This window comes from Zeus faber (assembly GCF_960531495.2).
Source record: "Zeus faber genome assembly, chromosome: 7".
Classification (NCBI taxonomy): Eukaryota; Metazoa; Chordata; class Actinopteri; order Zeiformes; family Zeidae; genus Zeus; species Zeus faber.
In genome coordinates, this window is record NC_137203.1 from 24,989,419 (window position 1) to 25,010,603 (window position 21,185).

The window sequence follows — 21,185 nt, forward strand, 5'->3', positions numbered from 1 at the left end:
TTTTTCTGTTGTTTTTTTGATCTGCAAGTTTGCACGGACGTCAGAGCTTTAACATATTTGACTATTCAATCATGGACATGATCATCCTCCTGGCTGAAGTTATAAGAAGGCATTCCCGCCTAAAGAATGAGTCAACCCCGTTCCATGGCAATTAAGAAACCGCTCATGTAAAAGCGCTCAAGATCTGGAGCTTTCTGGCGTTGCCGTTCCGGCCATTTCGTTGACGGCCATTCGTCAGGTTCGTCGACAGAGACAGGTTCGTCGGCAGATTAAAAGGCTTTCCCTACCTCTCAGGCAACACAGAGCCGGCTGCACCTGTCAATGGCCATTCTCCATCCATAGTTAAGAGGAAATGCGCGGCAATATGTTTTAATAGGCTTGGCGTGGCCTCGCGGGAAATTGGAGAGGCTTGACAGTTATCAGGATACATAGGAGAGCTCGATCCGGGCGCCTCCTGTCCACCCGCCTGTCCACTGTCCACAGCGTCAGCGCCCAGGTTTTGCGGGCTCTTAATTCAATGACACAGATTCTCTGTCCAAGAGCGGAGCGCTGCGCGCTGTCGGTGCGGGGCCCCTGGTGAGTGACGGATTGGAAAATGTGAGGAACGGCTCAGATGGACTGTGTTGGTCTGGAGCCAAGGTGAGACATCCATCCATGGAAGGAGAACGCGGGGGAACGGGGAGGGAGGGAGGGAGGAAGGGAGGGAGGGGTGTTAACGTCAACGGCGGATGAGAAGAGTGAGTGGTGGACCCTGGGACGAGGAGTGGTACTGTAGTAGTAGGAACGTTCTCAGGCTGGGTAATTCCCCCTGAGGAGACGGAGACGGAGAAGAAACCTCCGTGACAAGAGGAATCCTCCCCCTGCGTCTCTGTGACCACACAAACCGCTATGAAATTATCCTGTTTTTAGAAAAAACAGGTATCACAGCAGGACATGCCAGGTGTAAGTGGCTAGTTTAATTTGGGGGATTTTATGGGAAAATAAATCCACCCTAGGAGCAGCATAGGTGTCAGTGTCAAAGAGACGCCGTCTAATACCCACAATGAATCACTGCATGCAGATCAGATTTACTACTGGAGGTATTGTGTTTACTTCAGATGAGCTATGCTGAGTTTGAAAAATGTTAATTAAATTCCATAGTTTCAAATATGTTTTTTCTTTTTTTTTTAATTGCTCAATCCATTAAATACATGCAAATACATTCCATAATCCCAAAATAGCTTATTATTATAATTGTTAAAATGTATCCCCTGGTTTATTAAGGAAATAAATACACATTAATAATAATATACAGTTATGAGCTCCCACTCAAATGTACTGATGAATAACAGTAAAATAACTGAAAAACTGGATATAAAGTTTTTAGTTTTTAGTTTTTAGTTTTTAAACAGATGATTATCTTATTATTATATAGGCCTGTCAGTTGAATTATTATTCCAAAGCAAATCATGTTGGATAAATGGGCAGACCGTGGTGGGCATAGGACCCCCCCCATGTGTGACATCTGGAGTGAAAGCCCCACTGTGGGGTGTGACACCGATACATCACACGCCGCCACCACACAGCAGATAAGACCGCACTGGTGTCCGGGACAAGGACGTCTGTAGGACGTCACAGGGGCCAAGATAAGGGATGTGGGTTATTTCTATGTGTGTGTGTGTGTGTGTGTGTGTGTGTGTGTGTGTGTGTGTGTGTGTGTGTGTGTGTGTGTGTGTGTGTGTGTGTGTGTGTGTGTGTGTGTGTGTGTGTATGTAGGGCAGGCTGGGGGGTTGACAGGAAGTGACCTCTCTCTATCACTCTCCCGGTTTCCTGATAGGAAGAGCACAAAGGGTCTCGAGGAGAACCTCAACAGGCTGGGCCCAACCTTCTTTTTGGCAGGAGCCGTTGCATATACAAACCGGTAAATCACGGCCGAGAGACAGCAGATTAAGGGGCTCAGAGGAGGTTTTTCAGTCTGCGTGTTGAAACAAGGCTTCCGGTCTGGGGCCCCAAACCAGTTAACCCCAGCCTGGAACCCAAATAACTCAAAAACAACTTCATACTCCAGGGGTGGTGCGCGGTGGAAGAATCCGGCAGCTGTTCAAACATATCAGACTTTCATACAGTACTTTTTAGGTTCATAATTCCCCGTTGGCCACTTCTCTTTGCTTGTACCCGTGCTGCTCTCACCTCACGGTGCATTTACTTACCGCATCATGCTGAAGAACTATAACAACCACATCCAGACATGTCAAAAGAGACCATTCGATACCAATGCCATGGACAGGTGGAGCTGAAGTCCTCAGTTTCATCTTCAGTAACACTGAATTATAAATTGAGCCTTATATGCATATATCATGAATTCAGCTCATAAAGGAGTTTTCAAATGTAATTACTTTTGCATGTGGGCTCAAAACTGAAATTAGTGGTTTTCAGAGTAATGGATTGACAACAAGCTATAATATTGGCACTAACAGCAGATGTCAAGGTAGCCAAAATGTGTTTTTCACTGCCATAGCTGGCTGGCGGTCGTAAAAGGCCACGGCGTAAAACATAATTTCCCTGACTTTACGTTGGCCGTCTAGATAAACACTTGAGTTGAAATAAAAAAATGGGAGTCCTAAGCTTCTGAAAAATGTACACAATAAAAAGGGTAATACTGTACTAGACAAAATATTATATGTTGTGATGGTTATTGGCATCAAGGGTGACATGACACATACATTAAGTGTCCCGTACTTAATGTTAGACCTGGAGAACATTAACCCCGGCCCTGTCTTCTTTTAAAGCGTACTTTACGCTATACCAACAGCGTATCGTGACCTAGGGTGTTAAAGTTTTTGTTGGAATTTAACGTTCAAGGAAAAAATATAGCTGTTTAGGGAATGGCAATAAAGAATTCTCATTTTAATTTAATTATTTGCGTTGTGTCAGAGGAGTCATAAACATCGACCTCCACAAGAGTTTATGTATAACGTAGCTCATCATCCAACCTAGAGATAAATATTTAAAGGGAAGGGAAATAGAGAATAGGTTTCACTCGTGAAATTAAAGTAATTCCCAGGAAATAGAAAGGGGGAAGGACGGAAGCAAGATGAGCAAGTTAACCAGCCGTCTTAATGATCCATAGGTCTCCTAAAAGTGCCAGATAAACTAACCTTTCTTAGCAAAAGGATCGCTTCACTCCTATGCCCGCCTTTCCTTTCTTTTCAGTTTTTGGCATCCTGATTTATGATTTCTGCGTGACGTGATGATATCCACTTTGGCCCTCTATCGCACAGAGGACCCAACCCATTTTTTGACAGGAGAGGAAGTGGACATGGATTGGAAAATTTTAACTTATTTCGTGACACCTGGCATAATTGATGGGTTTTATTATATTTCATTGTGAAGGACGGAATGCCTTTGTATAGGATTTATAGCATAGGTTTTAAATGAAGTTATACATCCTTTGGGAAGTTTTCTGTGCCCTCTCTAGTTTTCGGCCCATAGAATTGTCCATCGACTTTCACCTTACTTAGGAGGTGAAAGTCCAGCTCCGGCTGGGGGAAAGAGAAAGCATAGACAAGGCATTGAAAAGCCTTACAAATAGCACCATTTCCAAAAGCAAACACAGGGCCTTTAAACAATGAACAAAAGCACTTGTCTGCAGCTGTCTTGCAGTCCTTTGCCAAGACAAGATACCAGGAAAGTGAACAAGGCCTTTGAGAGGAATACTGTGGGGGAAACTGGACAACTAGATAAAAGTTTATTTGTGACTAACTGAAGAGCCAGCTCCCTGAGCATGTGTGCGTGAGTGTGGAGGTGCCGTTTTTTTTTTTTTGTTTTTTTTTTGCGTGCATCTGCCTGTGTGACTCTGCGTTTTTTCATACCTCTTCATGAAGTTCAGAAGGACATCCAAAAGAGCCTGGTCCTTCACAAGATGAGATTCAAGGTCACCACGATCATGTTCTGCCGATTCATTTGATCCTCGGCTGCCAGTGCCGGGTCGTTCCATCCGACTCGCAGGGGGCTCCCTATGTGCATACCCACCCCTCCCTTCACTCCCACGCCCATCTTTAACGTGTGCACACTCACGGCCCTCCGTTATCACCCCCCTCCACCATTCACCTCCACCCCAGCCGTAGGGGAGTGTGCATTTACCCGTTAAATTAAGCGCGGGGGAGAGAAGGGGCGGCTCCCTGCTGTAGTGCCTGGGTACCCCGGCTGACGTGCAGCAGTGGGGGTGGGAGGATGGGCAGAGGTGCCCTGATTTCCCATGTGACTGCAGTAATTGTATTACAACGGAGGCAGGAGCAGATTGGCCATCGGCAGAGGCACAGAGATGTACACAGCCAGTGGCTCAACCCTCCAGGCTGAAGCAGGAATGGGCCGAGGGTGTGAGCCGCATATAGTCCTACAGATACTGTACATACCTGATTTGATCTTCAAGTTAGGAAGTTGTATTTGTTTGTGTATTTTAAATATGAATACAATAATACCAATACCATAATTACTTTACTCTGTTGTGTGTAATGGATTAATTCCACTCTTCCATCAAGTGACCCTCCCTGCCTCTTCTTTCCTTCCTCTTCAGGCACCATGCGTCCAGTGCAGAGGAACTTCTATGAGCCGTCGTCTGCCCCAGGAAAGGGCGTGGTGTGGGAGTGGGAGAACGACAATGGCTCGTGGACACCCTATGACATGGAGATCTGCGTGACCATCCAAAACGCCTACGAGAAGCAGCACCCCTGGCTGGACCTGACCTCTCTGGGCTTCTGCTACCTCATTGACTTTAACAGCATGGCCCAGACCAACAGGCAGAGCCAACGCAAGCGGCGCCTGCGGCGGCGCATGGACCTAGCCTACCCCCTCATCATGGGCTCCATCCCCAAATCCCAGTCGTGGCCGGTGGGGGCCAGCTCAGGGCAGCCCTGCTCCTGCCAGCAGTGCATCCTGGTCAATAGCACCAGGGCCGCCTCCAACGCCATCCTGGCCTCGCAGCGGCGTAAGCTGTACGGAGGCGGGGCAGCGGCGGGGGGCAACGCCAGTGGGGCGAGCACCGCGACGGTGCGGCAGAGCAACACCTTCTCTGGGACAACGCTCTGGTCCCCATCCTCCTCGGCCTCCTCGGCCCCCAACAAGAACAACATCATCAGTGCAGCGGGGGGCCACACCAAGGCTGAGCAGGTGCAGACGCCGCTGTCCGCTGCCAACTTCCCCTGCTCCCCCGCCTTGCCCACCCTCTCCGCCTCGCACGGCCACCACCACACCCTCACTATCAACGGGCAGAACAACCTGAACCGGCCAGGCACCCAGCGCATCTCCATGGGTGCCGCCAGAGGAGCCATCCCACCAGGGTAAACCCAAATCCCGCTCTCTCCCTCTCTTTCCCCTTCATTTCCATTCGGCCTCCACTCGCCTGTTAGTTCTCACGGCTGCCCATATAATGCTCGGACTGGAGATGATTCTGCAGCCAACAGCAATGGGAAGATACAAAAAGAGACAGAGACAATCCCCCCTTCTTGTCTGCTTGTTGAAAAAGCCATTGCCTGCATGTGTCTGTCTCTCTCGCTCTCTCTCTCTCTCTCTCTCCCTCTCCCTCTATCTCTGTTTAGTCTCTCTCTATGTTGCTGATTTATTGGCCGCTCTTGTTAACGGTATACTCAATGTGATCTGCAGAGAAAGCTGCAGGTCCACTGCTGCCGTCCTTTCTCCCTGACTACCGTGGTAATGGTATTCCTAGATAACAGGCTTATGTTGACCCCAATACGTGTGAAACACTGCAGCTCCTCCATTTCCAGTCTGGTGCTTCTGCTTTCGAAACGAATTCATTACCACCGCCATCCCGAGCCCTGGATGAAACACTGTGTTAAGTTTCCAACGCAAACTCTTTGAAAGTCGTACACGTCTGCGTGTTTGTCCGTACGTGTGTGTGTGTGTGTGTGTGTGTGTGTGTGTGTGTGTGTGTGAGCGTGTGTTTGTTTGTGTGTGTTGGTAGGGAAGGTGTCCCTGCATAGAGCTGCACTCCGGCGTAGCCATGGAAGCCTATTTGCTGTGCAGGCACAGCGACGCTCGGGGAGGAATGAATAATGGATCAAGGAAAAACGGGAGCTTCGGAAGAGCGCTCTGACCTGGGAACGATTCAAATGAAAGGGAGGGGGAGGAGAGGAACCGCATCTCGCACTGTAACTGATACCCCCCCACCGCCACCGCCACCGCCACCGCAATCCAGCGTTCTTTACTAAAATTAAATCCTCACCATGCCGATCTCATTTGATTCCATTTTGCTCTCCCTACTCACGGGGAGAGACACAGTTACTATTATGCGTGGGGATAGATGGTGCCGCCCTTCATCCGGGACGCTCGCTCTGTCGCTTTGGCTGGCCTAAATTCTGCTCCGCTGCAAGGTAATGTGTGATATTCGCTCCTCATTACAGGCTGTGACCCTGTTTCATCCAGTTGGCAAGCGAAAGGGATTGTGGATGTAGCCGGCTTGAATCTATTCCTTGCGTAAAAGCAGAAGTGAAATCTTCCCGGGCCCTGTAGTATCTCCTCAGCATCATGGCCTTGGCACGAGAACGCGCATTCTGGGTCACTGGAAACAAAGCTTGTAGAAAGGGTGGAGGTTTTTTTTCAAACTCTGGATTTCCGCGTTTTCGTGTGGGGGAATTAAAACGGAGCTTCTTGAAAACGCCGACGTTGGGACCTCAACTTTGAGTCAGGAACCCCCGACGACCGTTGTGTTGTCCACCGTGTCTCCATTAGAAGTTTAAAAGTCCCTCCGACTTTAGAAATGTTGCCCATACAGTATCGTGTAAGAAGCTCAACGTGCCTGCTCCTCATGCTCTTCTGTGGCGTGTGACACCAAGGTTTATGACATATTATTGCCCCCTATTGGCCGGGGCATGCTTATGTGAAAATGTTAAAATAGTTTTTCTACTCTCGTGTGGATGGAGAGATTTTCGCAAACACTGCTGATGTGGACAGGGGTTTTTTGGTTTTTTTTTGTTTTTTTTCAACAGAGAGGGAGCGGGGGGATGCTTTTTCAGAAATATCCATAAACGTGTGGATGAGGCCTCAGATGTATCTGGAGGATTCAGGCTTCAAGGTGTTGGTGAAGTTGTTTTATAAAGCGTAGCTTTACACGCCTCCTAGGGCAGCCGTTACCTGGCGGAGAGAAATAACGAGGAGAGAAACAACAGAAGCTGGGGATGGAGTACGTGTTGAGATCGATGGGGCGGAGCTCACACCGGTTCTCAGGCGAGTGGCTCGATGTACAGGATGAGTGTGGTTAGCTCGCAGACTTCAAGACCCAAACTCTCACGCGGTGGCAACGTGAACTCCCTTGCACATTGCCACGAGCGCACACTGCAGACGCTGAACAAGAGAACCCACACACACTCAACGCCACACTCAACTTCAGATCTTGTCTGTTTGGTTTTTTGTGTGTGTGTGTTTTTCACACACCCACTCTTTGGCTTATGCTGTGTACAAACATGTCATTTGCAGCACCTTCACTAAAGCGGTTGCACACACGTTTACACACACACACACACACGCACACACACACACACGCACGCACGCACAAACACACATGCACAAACACGTGCGTCTCGCCTTACTGTATCTGAAAATAGGATTATATGTTCCTCGTTGATGGAGAAAAAACTAATCCCCGCATGTAATGTGTAACAGCATTAGGAACTCAGGCCTGCACGGGTCGAGGATGATGAAGGTCAGACTTCAAATATCGATGTTAAGAAGCCTGCCGGTCGTGGTCCGGCGGGGGAGCGGAGGGTGGCGTTTGGGGCCGATTTTTCATCTGGGGAACGGTGTGTAATAAATAAATATTAGAAGTGGCACCAACTGCTGGTTTTTGAAAACATGGGTTTTGTTTTACACTGTTACCTGGAAGTTAGTTGTGTATGTACTGCAACCTGCAGACCTTACCATACACTGTCTGTAGGATGTCACAATCTGGGAAACATCAACAATGTGTCTTCTGTTACTGTTTGTAATCCCTTTGCGTCACCTGGATCATATTCATTGATTGATCGATCGATCGATTAGTTGGTCGGCTGATTGATTGATGGGGCCACTGATTACTAGAAACAGACGACATCCTACACACAACATGTCAGCATGATAACATCTTAGAAAATGGAGCCTCCACACAATATCTTATCTCCGCTGTCTTATCTCAGTTTGTTGGGTGGAGCTGTGCTGGAGGGGACACGGATGATCAACGAGCCGCTTGGTTTTTTTTACATCAAAGCGCTCTGCGCGTAAGCTGTTTGCTTATTACCGCTCACTGACAGAGATAGAAATAGAGATAGATGGAGATAAGAGGACAGACACATGAGCTTGAGCAGTTTGCATGAACCAAGGGAGTTTTCATCCACTTCCTCTCCTGCACTTCCCCTCATGGACTTCCTTATTCAACAGAAACAAGACCTAGAGGTATTTGTCACCCAGCCAGACAGCGCCGATGTTTTCCCTTTCCATGCAACCGACAATGCATGTGGAGAGGGAGCAGGAGGATGAGGGGTAAGAGAGAGACCCTTCTTTCTTCTTCATGTGACCATAATGAGGTTGCATATTCCAAAAGCTGCACAGGGCAGCTGCTGGTGCTCGTGTTGACGTACTTCCCTCTTCATGTATCAAGACTGTGAGACCGGGTTTGTACCGGAGGGCTTTGTGTTAGATCGTTATCCCGGTGGTTGCTGCTTCGCTGCTTTACTCCGAAGCCCTCCATTAAAATAATATATATTTTTTTAATTAAAAGGGATCAGGACTAAGCTGATGCAATTCCAGCTTATTCCGCACCATTATTGCTTATTTTAGGGCATTTCAGGTGCATTGTAAAGTGCATTAACCCCTCTTTAATCTCCATCACAATTGCCGAGGGGGCGGCGTTGGCCCCGGCCTTACTCTCTCCACATCAATATGCGATTAAGGCGCTGCTGGAGTTCCTCTCCCCCCACCACACTCTCTTTATGGCGTGTGGTAAACAGATGAGGAGGTATTAGTCCTCCGTCAGCAGTTTTCTAACTAGGCCTACAGTAAATGTGGCTTCTGTGTTTGGGGCTTCCGATGTGATTAAGTCCTCGCGGCGAGCTTGTGACTCGCTAAGGGACGGATGGATGGAGCACAACAGAAGTGAGGAAATAACTGTCGAGGAGGCGGAGAGACTAATGAGGATGTTCGAATCTAAAGAAGCAATCCATCGATCCCTTTTCTTTATGCTGAGGGTCATGGGAGCGCTGAGGTCAGCATGATGAGGGGGGCAGTGGCTCAGGAGGAAGAGCGGGTTCTCTGGTAATCACAAGATTGCAGGCTCAATCCCCAGCTCCTCCTAGCGTGCTGATGTGTCCTTGAGCAAGACACTTAACCTCCTAATTGTTCCCTAGGTACCTCTATATGGCAGCCCACTCTCCGAGATGCTTAAGTTGCTAAGATTGGTATAAAGCATTTTCTTGCCTCAGTACTTGTACTTGCAATGACAAGTAGTTGAATCTAATCTAATTAACATGAGTCTGAATGTCACACTATCTTGGTTTTCACTTGGATCATATACACACAATATCCACAAGTTTGAGTAACACGCAGTTCTGAGTTTCTGCTCGTAGAAATTTTCGGTCTGGTTTTGGGGACATGGAACACCTCCCACCTTGGACTTGTTCGAAGTAGAAAGAGGCAACTTTTAAGCTCGGGTCAGTTCCTGGCTGAAATTTTCATCACCTCTGTCTTGATTCCTCGGAGGAGGAGGAGGAGGAGGACAAACGGGAGAAGGTGGAGGAGCAGGAGCAGGAGGGAAGGATGGACAGAAGAAAGCGGTGAAGTGTACGTGTTTTTTCGGGGAAGAGAGTGATGAGAGCTGGCAGGGCGAGAGGAACTGCAGCTGTCCCGAGTCTGAATAAATCCCCAAGAATCTCTGCTGCCGCCGTGACTGAGAAATGGAACATCTCAGGGTTTTGTTTTGTTTCGTAAAAACCGATCATGTTTTGTGGGCGGTAAGATCCAGGCGCTACTGTAGCTGCTGAACATCATGAGACATTCTCTGCAGGGTTGTCGCCGGGTCGTAACACAGTCTATCCTTTGTGCTCCTAGATGTTTACTAAAAGGGCAAAAACATTTTTATTTGTGTGTTATTGTGTAAGAGAAAGTAAAAAAAGAAAGGGGGGAAGTGCTGTGGTGGTGGTAGTGTTCAGGGCTTGTCATTAGATGGTGATGAAAATGAGGTTTCGTGGGTCAGTGGGCGCCAGAGCTGCACGATGGCGCCGCGGGGACGGGTGGGGTCACCGTCCGCTGGAGGTGAACGGTTCTCGGCAAGTCCAGGAGTCACAAGTTTAGCCGGGTGCAAAAGAGTGCCAGAGGTGGGTGGAGGAGATGCCTGCAGATTGTCAAGTTGGTTTACAAAATTTGTATCAACACTGGGATGTCGCAAACTGGTCACCGTCAAGGGCATTGATATATTTATTCAATTCAATTCAACACAATTAAATTAAATATTAGTACATATATTCAATTAAATAAATACATTAATATAATATAATATAATATAATATAATATCATTTCTATATATTATATGTATTTAATTTATTTCATTAAATCTTTAATTTTTCACGTCAATTCATATGTTAATAACAGTTTCGACAGGTTTTTGTCAACATATCATCAACATTCATTCTGGCGTAGCAGATACCTTCCCCGGATCTATCTCCATGTTTCATTTTGCTGCCAAATCGAGCAGTGTGCAGCTGTTTCATTAAGATTGCCTATTTATATGTAATTAAACTGCGGTTCGCTAGATGTTCCAGTGTCGACACCCTCGCTAGAATACCAGTAAAAATTAACCCGATTAATATGGAGTCCAAAGCATTCCCTATTAATAATTGTATAACACATTCATGACCAGCTCGTCTCTATACGCGCGTTGTGTGTGTGTGTGTGTGTGTGTGTGTGTGTGTGTGTGTGTGTGTGTGTGTGTGTGTGTGTTTGTGTATACATATGCAGATGGGATGCAAAACAGAAACAGTTCTAAAGGCTTCATGTTCCGTTTTTTGTTTTTTTCATGAAAATCAGTTGTTTCATCTCGACACTCTCCAAACAAAGCCTGAATTATACACGCGCTGAAAGGGGACGGGAGCCGGCTGTGCGTTGGACTTGATAAAATTCCGTGTTTGAATAAAAGGGAGGGTTTTACCCACCGAAGCACAGTAACACACCTTGGCCATAAGGTAGCTATTTCACTATAGGTCCCTGCTTTATGCGCTAATGTGAATCGGATGTCGCCCATATGACATGTTCATTAATTTGAACAAGTGGTGTACCTGGCCTACCCCGGTGCTTTAGTCTGGTGGATGTGGTCCGCTGGTTCAACCACTGGTTTCTATACCTCAGAGGTGATGGAACACGTGCAGGACCTACTGTCAGGGCCTCATGGCAGTGCTCTCCTGGCATGGAAACAAAGAAGCTCCGTGCAGTCCTCTCCATGGGCATTCACGAGGGCCCATGAAACCACAGAGCGATTTCTGTCCACAACCTCAGTCTGGATGTATTTCCTCATATGAGTGAATGAGTGCGTGAGTGAGGAAGCTTGATAAGAACCCACCCTGGACGGGTGAGCTCCAGAGGTCGAGCAAGTCTCTATCCCCTAATAGCTCTATATAAACGCAGTCCATTTATCTGGTGGGATTCATGGTGGGACTTGGACTCTAAACTGTGACGTAGGAAATGAAGGTCCTACCTTTCTCTGCTTAAAAGTGACCTCTGGAGTTGCAGGCATTCAGTGTAAATAGCCCCGCCGTTTTTTTGTCGGCTCTGCATTTATCTCCCGCCGCCCTGCTCCGAAGGGTCTCGCCGGGTAAACAAGTCGACTGTCTTTGTCTTTGTCCTCTGCGTGGGATTTGCACGGCTGGGCCCCTGCAAATGCCATTCCCAATCAAGGTCCAGCAGCAGCGGCGTGGTCATGAGTCAAGCTGTCTCATCTCGTTGCAGTCGTCTCCATCTGTGCCTTGAGCCTTGTGTTTTTTTCACATGCTAAGCATCGCGGAACTGTAAAGTGTTGTCGTTCTCAATCTGGGACATTTTCTGTGCTGTCCACCCTAGGACAGATAAATAAAAATGAGTTCCTTGTTAATAGAATGTGTTTGCATTATGCAAATATGGTGATTTGAATATCCTCATATGATAATGGTCTTGAAAGGACGTTTTCCAAATTGAATATTGATGAAGACTTTTTGCTGCATGATGTGCATGACGTCAACACAAACATTTCAAAGAGTGGATTTTTATTTTTTTCTCTCTCTTATTCCACGCAGAGTTCCCGCCCTCCCGGTGAAGAATCTGACCGGATCTGGTCCAGTGCACCCGGCGCTCGCAGGTCAGACAAATTCTCTCTCTGAATGTATGTTCAGCAGATGCGAGGAACACACCTTAGGCTAACTTTTTATTTAGTCATCTTTTTTTCCCCGGGAGGGTTAGGTAACTTGTTTTACATAACAATCAACCTAGTTCAAGTTCAAGATCAAGTTCAAGAGATTATTTGTCACATACATATTGTAGCCTACTGTTGTCGTGATGTCATTGTTCACTCATTTGTCATAATTTCAGTATATATATTTTTTTGTCTACCTCTACCTGTGTTTCTGTCATGTGTGTGCATGTGTGTGTGTGTTACGTCCACACGCTCCAGGAATGACTGGTATCCTGATGTGTGCGGCAGGCTTGCCCGTTTGTTTGACACGCGCCCCGAAGCCCATCCTCCACCCGCCGCCCATCAATAAGAGCGACATGAAGCCCGTGCCAGGGGTCAACGGCATCCGCCGCAAGACCAAGAAGAAGCACCTACGGAGAGGTAAGATGGAGGATGTGGGGAGCAGAAAGGAATCAACTGACTTGAAACCCTATGTCCTCACTTTTTAAGTTTTTGAACCATTTCGTATGGTGTTGACTCTATTGGGTGGCTGGTTAATGAAATGAGAAGCCTGACTGCCTCGGCCCGGCTCTCTGACAGGTCAGACTCGCACAAACCTCCGCGTCTAAAGCAATTGGATCTAAGCTGCGGTGGCAGCCGAAAGCGGCTCAACTAAGCCAAGTATCTGTGACAGTGGAGTGGCGGCACGCATACTGTTAACGAAAATGACTCGGCAGCAGCTAGTTGATGGGTGTGTGCCCATTGAGTCGCCTCCACGCTGTGTTAGATGAACTGCTACTGCCTTCACTCTCAGCCACATCGCCACGGTCATATTGCCCTGTTCTGACCTGGACTGAATAAGAGAAGCCCCCGTTTATCAAGAGCTTGTCGTGGGGGGTGGGGGGGCTTAAATAAGGTCCCGGTCAATGGACACCTTGGAAACCACAGGGCTCCCGGGGGGGCCGTTTTTCTTCATTGATCAGCCTGGATGTTTGGCCTTGCCTCTATTGTGTGCAGTGGTCACTGTACATCGAGAGTTATGAGTAAACACCAAACAGCCCAGGCACATAGATAGATAGATAGATAGATAGATAGATAGATAGATAGATAGATAGATAGATAGATAGATAGATAGATAGATAGATAGATAGATAGATAGATAGATAGATAGATAGCTGTAGGTTTGTGCTGGAAATGGCTCACTTGTTCTTGTGTGTCGGCGCTGAAGGTCACCTCCTGTTTTACATCTCAAATGCCTCTTAACACTTCAGCATGCATACGTGCACACACACACACACACACACACACACACACACACACACACACGCACAGGCAAACCCACTTGATCTAATGAGGTGCAAGTCTGGCTGTGATCACCGCAACCCAGGTGGGTACTTCTGGGCAAGAGGAGTGGTCGTAGACGCCTCGTAAAAACACACTCTGACACAGATCTGGGAGTTATTCCAGAGTAATTAAAGGACAAGCAAGCATCACCCGCTTCATATTGACTTATCATATTGAACAAGTGCAGCATGCCCACGTTAGATCGCTTTCTCATCTTCTTCAAGTGTGTGTGAAAGTGGGCGCCTGTGTGTATCAGGCTGTGTGTGTGTGTGTGTGTGCGTGTGCGTGTGCGTGTGCGTGTGTGTGTGTGTGTGTGTGTGTGTGTGTGTGTGTGTGTGTGTTTGTGTGTGTTTTGGTGCGTGCGTGCGTACATGTGTGTTTGGGTGTATGTGTAAGTACTCGGTTGAATACTCTTATGGTCCTTTTTCCCAGGAAAAAACCCAGAAGATGTGGTCCGGAGATACACAGACAAGATAAAAGTAGTCCCTGATGAGGTGAGGGCACACACACAGACACACACATGCATGCACCCAAACACACACACACACACACACACACACACACACACACACACACACACACACACACACATACACACAGACACACACACACACACACACACACACACACACACACACACACTAAGGACAGATATGTGCATTCAGCAGATACAGAAGGTATGAAGAAAGAAAGAAAGTTAATAGTGAATGCCTTTACAAAGTGTGATGCCGAATGGTGAGTCGAAGGTGTGTTTGGTGCCGTTTGCCAGGACTGCACCATCTGCATGGAGAGGCTGGTAATGTCATCCGGCTATGAAGGCGTCCTGCAGCACAAAGGCATCAAGCCAGAGTTTGTGGGCAAGCTTGGCAAGTGTGGCCACATGTACCATCTGTTGTGCCTGGTGGCCATGTACAACAATGGCAATAAGGTGGGTGAGCACTTGTCAGCCAGACGCTATCATATTGTCTCTCAGTGATGAAGTGATACATCTTTTATGTTGTGAAGTTGGATTTAAATACATGGCTTTGGCTCACGATCAAGCCCTGAAGTTGTTTTGCAAAGATCAAAGGTTTCTATAATCTTACCTGTCATACCGATCTACCCCTTGGAGTTGCCAGCCACTGATTCAATCTATTATCTATCTATCATCGTAACTGTTGCTTTAGGCAAGAACTTCCCGAAACGGTCGTACGTCTGTCCGTTCTTTTTATTTGTATTCATTTTTTACAAAGGATGGGAGTCTTCAGTGCCCGACGTGTAAGGCCATCTACGGGGAGAAGACTGGCACCCAGCCCCCAGGGAAGATGGAGTACCACGTCATCCCCCACTGCCTGCCCGGTTACCAAGACTCCAAGACCATCCGCATCGTCTACGACATTCCTGCCGGCATCCAGGTCTGGTCTGGAGTCTCCCTTCACCAAAAATACCCCTCTCTTTCTCCCAACTACTCTAACTCCTGTCTTTCCACATCCTGTGCCTTTTCGACGGGCAGCTGCCAGCCCTTTGCACATGACAGTAATGTCATGGTTGATCTTTGTGTCGTCAACAAAGTAGTAGTAGAAGTAGTAGTAGTGGCATTAAATTACAAACTATTATACGTAGTAAATAGTCAGAATGGGAAGCTATAGGAATATTATTATAGGGGTGAAAGACAGCGACAGTAACAAGTGAAACACAAGCTGGCCTTTGGCCTTCTTTCAACGTCCTGTCAATGGGAATATTTAACTGGCTTTATAGCGTCCCTTAGAGAGGCTTTACCTTCTCTGAAAGGGAGCACTGTTCATTTCGCCTCCCTTCAGTCAGGGGGCAAGAAATAGGTGTAAGGGAGGAGTGGGAGACATATTTCATTCTGACTGCATAGCTGAGCTGTAATAAAGTCAATAAACTGACCTTTAATACCAGATGAGCAAGCTTAGTCTCCCGTGAGGGGGCATCTGACCAGCGGCCAGTCCACACTGCAGCACAGCACTACACAGCACGCAAGGGGACGTTTCAAAGGGCCTCCCTCTCCCTCTCTCTCTCTCTCTCTCTCTCTCTCTCTCTCTCTCTCTCTCTCTCTTGCTCGCTCGCTCTCTCTGTCGTTCTCTCTCTCTTTCTCTCTCTCTATCTTTCTCTCTCCCTCTATAATCATCCTCTCAGTCAGTCTGTTTCAGAGGAAAGGAAATTACTCCACAACAGAGTGCAAAATTCCATGAAATAGAGTAGGCTCATTTTAATGGTACATGTGAACTAGATGGGATTTAGACGCACACCCGCATGGAAGGCATTCCCCTACCAAGTACAAGGACATTTCAGCGGATATTAGCATACACATTATGGGCTGTAGGCTCCTTGGGTAACTCCACATACTTATGCATGTAGTGAGTGCACTGCATGAGCCTGTGGAGAAAGTAAAAAAATCGTCAGTATTCTCTAAACATTCCTCCTCTGTGGTGTCCGCTGGGTGTAACTGGCAGAGACGAGATTCATTGAGGTTTAATCTCGTCCAAACGTTGACAGCCAGGCCATTGTACACAGGAATGAGCGCGTGTGGATAGGGGCGATGAAAGACTCGCGCAAGGCAGTCCTGTGGGCGCCGTTGACATTTCCCTCTACATTTAAGTTGTAATTGAAAGAGAAACAAGAAGTCGTGACTGTATTCGCTGTTGACATTTTCCCCAGACCGCTGAGCACCCCAACCCCGGGAAGAAGTTCAGCGCCAGAGGCTTCCCTCGGCACTGCTACCTCCCCGACAACGACAAAGGCAGAAAGGTAAAGTTTTGATGCCGCTCCAAGACACCGAGCTCCAGCGCAGAACGCTTAGCAAGCGTTAAAGCCTACTGCAGTGAGGTTCCGTTTGGTCCAAGGAAAAAGTTTTCTTTCTTCTGGACAGAAAGGTCCAATACTCCAACGATGTTTATTACAGCTCTGTATACTGTGTATGTAGCATTGTGATAACTTTTAAGGGCAAAGCCCAATGTTTTCTGGTGTCTTCGCAAAGATTTTGGTCCTTTCCATTACATCCAAGCACCTCCACTACTTCACTCTCCTCCATCCCCCCAGGTTCTGAAGCTCCTGATCATGGCCTGGGACCGCCGCCTCATCTTCACCATCGGAACGTCCAGCACCACGGGCGAGTCGGACACGGTGGTGTGGAACGAGATCCACCACAAAACGGAGTTTGGCTCCAACCTGACGGGCCACGGCTACCCGGACCCCAACTACCTGGACAACGTGCTGACGGAGCTGTTGGCCCAGGGGGTGGGCGAGGAAAACCTGAAGGACTGAGGGCCCGCAGAGTGGGCACCGAGGAGCATCAGTTCACCGCCGCCACCCCCTCCCTCCCCCCACCCACCAGTCTCCCAGAGCGTGGGCCCTGGGGGGGGGACATGCAAGCAGCAGCAAGTCCTTTACTCCGCCCGCCCCTCACCCAAAACAGAGCCTACACATACACCATGTGGGTGCAGGAGCAACAGAAATATAGCAAACAACATGGTTATGGTCGATGATTTAATACAGTTAATTCTGTTAAATTTTCATTACCTAAAATCTTAAGATTTCCCCATGGGTGCCTCTTGGTCCATACCTTGAGAATGTATCTTGTTTGCAAAATTGTTGGAAAGGGGTAAACGAGTGGGGAGATAACGTGAGAATTGTATCTCAACAATTCAAGCTGCAGGTTATAGGGAATGTAAATCCTTTGTGCGACATATGGAATATGGTTTCGGTACATGAGGTGATGAGGGTTCCAGAGCATCAGGTAGAACATCAGCAAATGGACGTCTCCAAATTGCTTGGCCCAGACAAAATCTGCATTATGAATGTTGCAACTTTTGCAAGGAGAACGGGATCAGTGATGTATTCCAATATGGAACATTTTAATTAATATGTTAATATGTACCTATTGAACACACGGAAATACGCTGTTGGAAGTATGTTGGCAGTCACAGTTGTTTTCTTAATATTGTGTAGAAAGATTCTGGAGAATTTCAATACGCAGTTAACTTAAGTAGTCAATGGCTTCCCCCGTTACTTTCCTGATGTAGAAATTAAATAACTTCGTTCATAACGCTTAACGCGTGGCTTGGTGTTTGTGTCGGACTTGCACTCACCCAAACTTGCAAATTGTGGGTGTGCTGGAGTTCGGATAGAATGTATCAATCACCTTGAGAAGTGAAGGTCTACTGTGTAGTGCATGTGTTCAGTTCCGGCGAGCTGAAATATTAGTGTTCAGTGGTAATTGTATTTTTGAAGGGTAACCTTGAAGACTGCATTCGAAGGGAAGTGTAGTTGATGTCGTGGAAGCAAGCATCTTACCAATCAGTTTGACTGCTTGTACGAGGAAGTGAGCACCTTGAAATGCTGCGGCAATGAAGGAGGCTTTTTCTCCCTGCCGAGGTTAGACCCACTAGTTTTTTTTGTTTTTTTTGGCAAACTGATGATGCTGACCTCTGTTAATAAAGTCGGTTTTATTGTCCTCCAGCTGGAAGAAACCCGACGCCATCCACCCATGCTCTCTCGGGGGTTGAGCTGTATGCATGCACGTTCTGCGATATTAACATATTGGGGTTAGTGTAAGTCTTTGAACAGAGGATCCAAGCGTGCCTCTGAGTTAACAGCGCTACTCTCAAAGATTTACTGTTTCCCCTGCAGGGATCCATCTTGGGCCAAGCCTCACTGTGCGCTCCACTGGGATCTGCACGCCTCTGGTGGGCCGGTGCGGCGTTGGACTGTGCGCTGCTCTCTGCAGCATATTTGTGCGGCGGTGGCCGTGCACACGCGGCGTCCTCTGTGGGCTCATTGACTCGGTGTCTCGGTGTGACATGTGGCCACGCCCCCTTTGCCTCCGCCTCCTCAGCGGTAGGGATGCACGTTCTACAGTACGAGGCCCGTCAAGGTTTTCTAGAGCGTAGTTCCATATTGATGTTTAGGTAAAAATGAATTCTCTCTTTGCCCCCCACCCCCAGTTACACAGACTCCAGGCCTGTTGGCGACAGGAACGTTTGAAGTCTTCATTTGAAGTCGTGTATTTTCTTTTCCTCAGTCAACCAAGTGTTGTATAATTCTCCATAATTATATCTGATCAATTTTAATGAGCTGAGATAGATTTTGGCATTCCAAAGGACATTGATGTTAAGGTTTGCAGTTTGGGCACCCACTTGTGGGTTTAATCCACTGAATATTTAGGGGGTGAATCATAGTCTTCCATAGCACTTTGAGGCAGCGGTTTGCTTTTTTCAACCCTTTCATTTCTTGGGGGGGAAATGTCTTAAAACTATATTGGCAACACCTGTTGTTTATTTTTTTAAGTTGACATTTATAAACTGGCTTGTAATGTTTTGAAATATATATATATATATATATATATATATATATATATATATATATATATATATATATATATTCCGTTAGAAAAATATGATGTACATTTGCATACATAATATACCTTTAAATCTGAGCTCATTTTGAGTCAATGGTGTAAGTTCATTTATTTTTATACTACTCTGTGTAGAAAATGGTCAATACTGTACATCGACTTGTCCACATATCTATATACAGGCACATGCTCACATGTATACATCAAATCTGACAAATATGAATTTGTCAGTATGTCAGGGACTGTTGAAGTATGTATGACATGTTCTGAACTTCTTATAATACCCGTAGTCTTAGCTTACGCTGCTGTAGTTACCTTAATGTAGAATCTGTGTAGTTGAGCCCCTGAGGGATTCCAGTTCTACAGTAAGTGTGTCTTTATTATCGGAGGGGGGACTTTAACAGCATGACGATGCCCCCCCCCGCCCCCCCCATGGACAATTTATTGACTTAATTTTTATTTTATTTTTTTTTAATCCCGAAGGTGGAAACTGCAGGTCTCGGTCAAAGAGCGATTTAGATCATTCTTTTTTATTTTCAGATCGCTGGAGTACGAGATGGGGCGAGATTTCCCTGATCGGTGAAATTCCTGTAGGGAGGGAGAAGTTCGGTCAGGTATTTAATTGCGCACAATTATCCCAAATATAACTAGTTTTACAATACTTTGGGAAAACCGCAACACTGAAGTTGACCAAATCCCCCCCATCCTAATTCAATATTGTGTTTTGTGTCAAAGTCCACCCAAGTGGACTGTTACGGTGTTGGCCACAACGAGCCAAGCTATTTTCAGCTGGTTCTTTCCCCGGCTCCGTGAAGCAGTTTGGTCATTTTTCCTGTTTCGATTTCAACTTTTCTCTCGTTCGCTGGCTTTTGATGACCTTTATACGAGACGGCGGGAAGGAACCCTTCCAAGTCTTATCAGGGAATAAAATGTCTTTTTTTTTTTTTTTTTTAAGTAGAAAAGGTCTTGAGACAGAGTTGTATAAATCCAAAATGATTGATTGCTTCTTTACTGTAACTTTGATTTTAAGCGTTTCAATCCGTATGTATGAGCGCAATTCTTACGGCGGACCCTTTTAGATCTGTCGGCAGTTCACACAGTTCTCGGGTTCAGAGAGGATGACGAACAACAAAACGTGTTGGTTCTTTGTTTATAAAGGTGGGATGATGTTTATGCAATTTGCCCTATGTAAGAGCTAATACGTATATTATGTGTAGCAAGAAGGGCCCTTTTCGTAAGGTGTCATTTACTGTAGTAAGCTTCAGTCCATAATGTACCAATTTCTCTTCAATTATACCTGTACATCCTGTGTGAAAAGTGTCTATTTGTTTGTCCTTGTACGCATTTGAATGTATGACAAGCACGTCCAGTTTCATTTCCTACAGTAGGGTCATGTCCTTTTAGTGATGATCTACGAGAGGTGCATGTCCACCAAAATGCGCATATGTCTATTGGCAACGTGTAGGGTTTGTAAATGATTCAATTCCTCGCTTCTTTCGAAATGTCATCCAGGGTTTTGCTTTATACTGTGGTTAATTGAAAAATATTTATTTCTCTATCTCTAGGGTTTTTGTTTGTGGAGATGAGGAAGAGAGAGCGTTTTGCTCCTCCCTATCTAATTTTGCGACGTGTGAAACAACTTGCTGTTTTGCACTTTACGCAGTCAGCTTTGGTTTGGTTTGACATTTGAAAGACATGATTTTGTGGTTTAACTTTCAATTCTATACAACAATGTCTAACCTTCGTCATTTCAACATGGTTCACACAGAGACAATTCAAGAATTCTGTGTCACAATTCACAAATATATATCATATAATAATATAATTAAAACATATATCAATAAAATGAAAAAAATGTTGTATTTGTATTTATTTTTTATTATATATTTTGTGAATTGTGACACAGAGTTCCTTCCATAAACATATGTGTCAAACTAAAAAAAAGCTACATTGCTATAGAAACATTGATCATACTATAAAGGGCTTCTTAATCTATCAGTCTATTGAATTGTGATGACCTTGTTGCATGTGTTGTGTGTTTCTTGTGGGAAAATAAATGTGCCCTCAGCAGGGGTAGTTTGTTTGACCCTCCTCTCTTCCTGGTT

At 46.3% G+C, this 21,185-nt stretch overlaps 1 protein-coding gene across 1 annotated transcript in view; it reads left to right on the forward strand.

Moving 5' to 3' along the window:
- dtx1 (deltex 1, E3 ubiquitin ligase) overlaps nt 1-16,991 on the forward strand; it is a gene marked incomplete at both ends in the record, with an annotated part of 31,847 nt that extends 14,856 nt beyond the window's left edge. Inside the window, 8 exons of the mRNA XM_080003336.1 lie at nt 4,556-5,318; nt 12,286-12,347; nt 12,660-12,821; nt 14,157-14,218; nt 14,494-14,652; nt 14,957-15,118; nt 16,386-16,475; nt 16,767-16,991. Coding sequence (XP_079859462.1) covers nt 4,556-5,318; nt 12,286-12,347; nt 12,660-12,821; nt 14,157-14,218; nt 14,494-14,652; nt 14,957-15,118; nt 16,386-16,475; nt 16,767-16,991 — 1,685 coding nt within the window. The remainder of the gene's footprint in view (nt 1-4,555; nt 5,319-12,285; nt 12,348-12,659; nt 12,822-14,156; nt 14,219-14,493; nt 14,653-14,956; nt 15,119-16,385; nt 16,476-16,766) is intronic.
- Nucleotides 16,992-21,185: the final 4,194 nt, after the last annotated feature.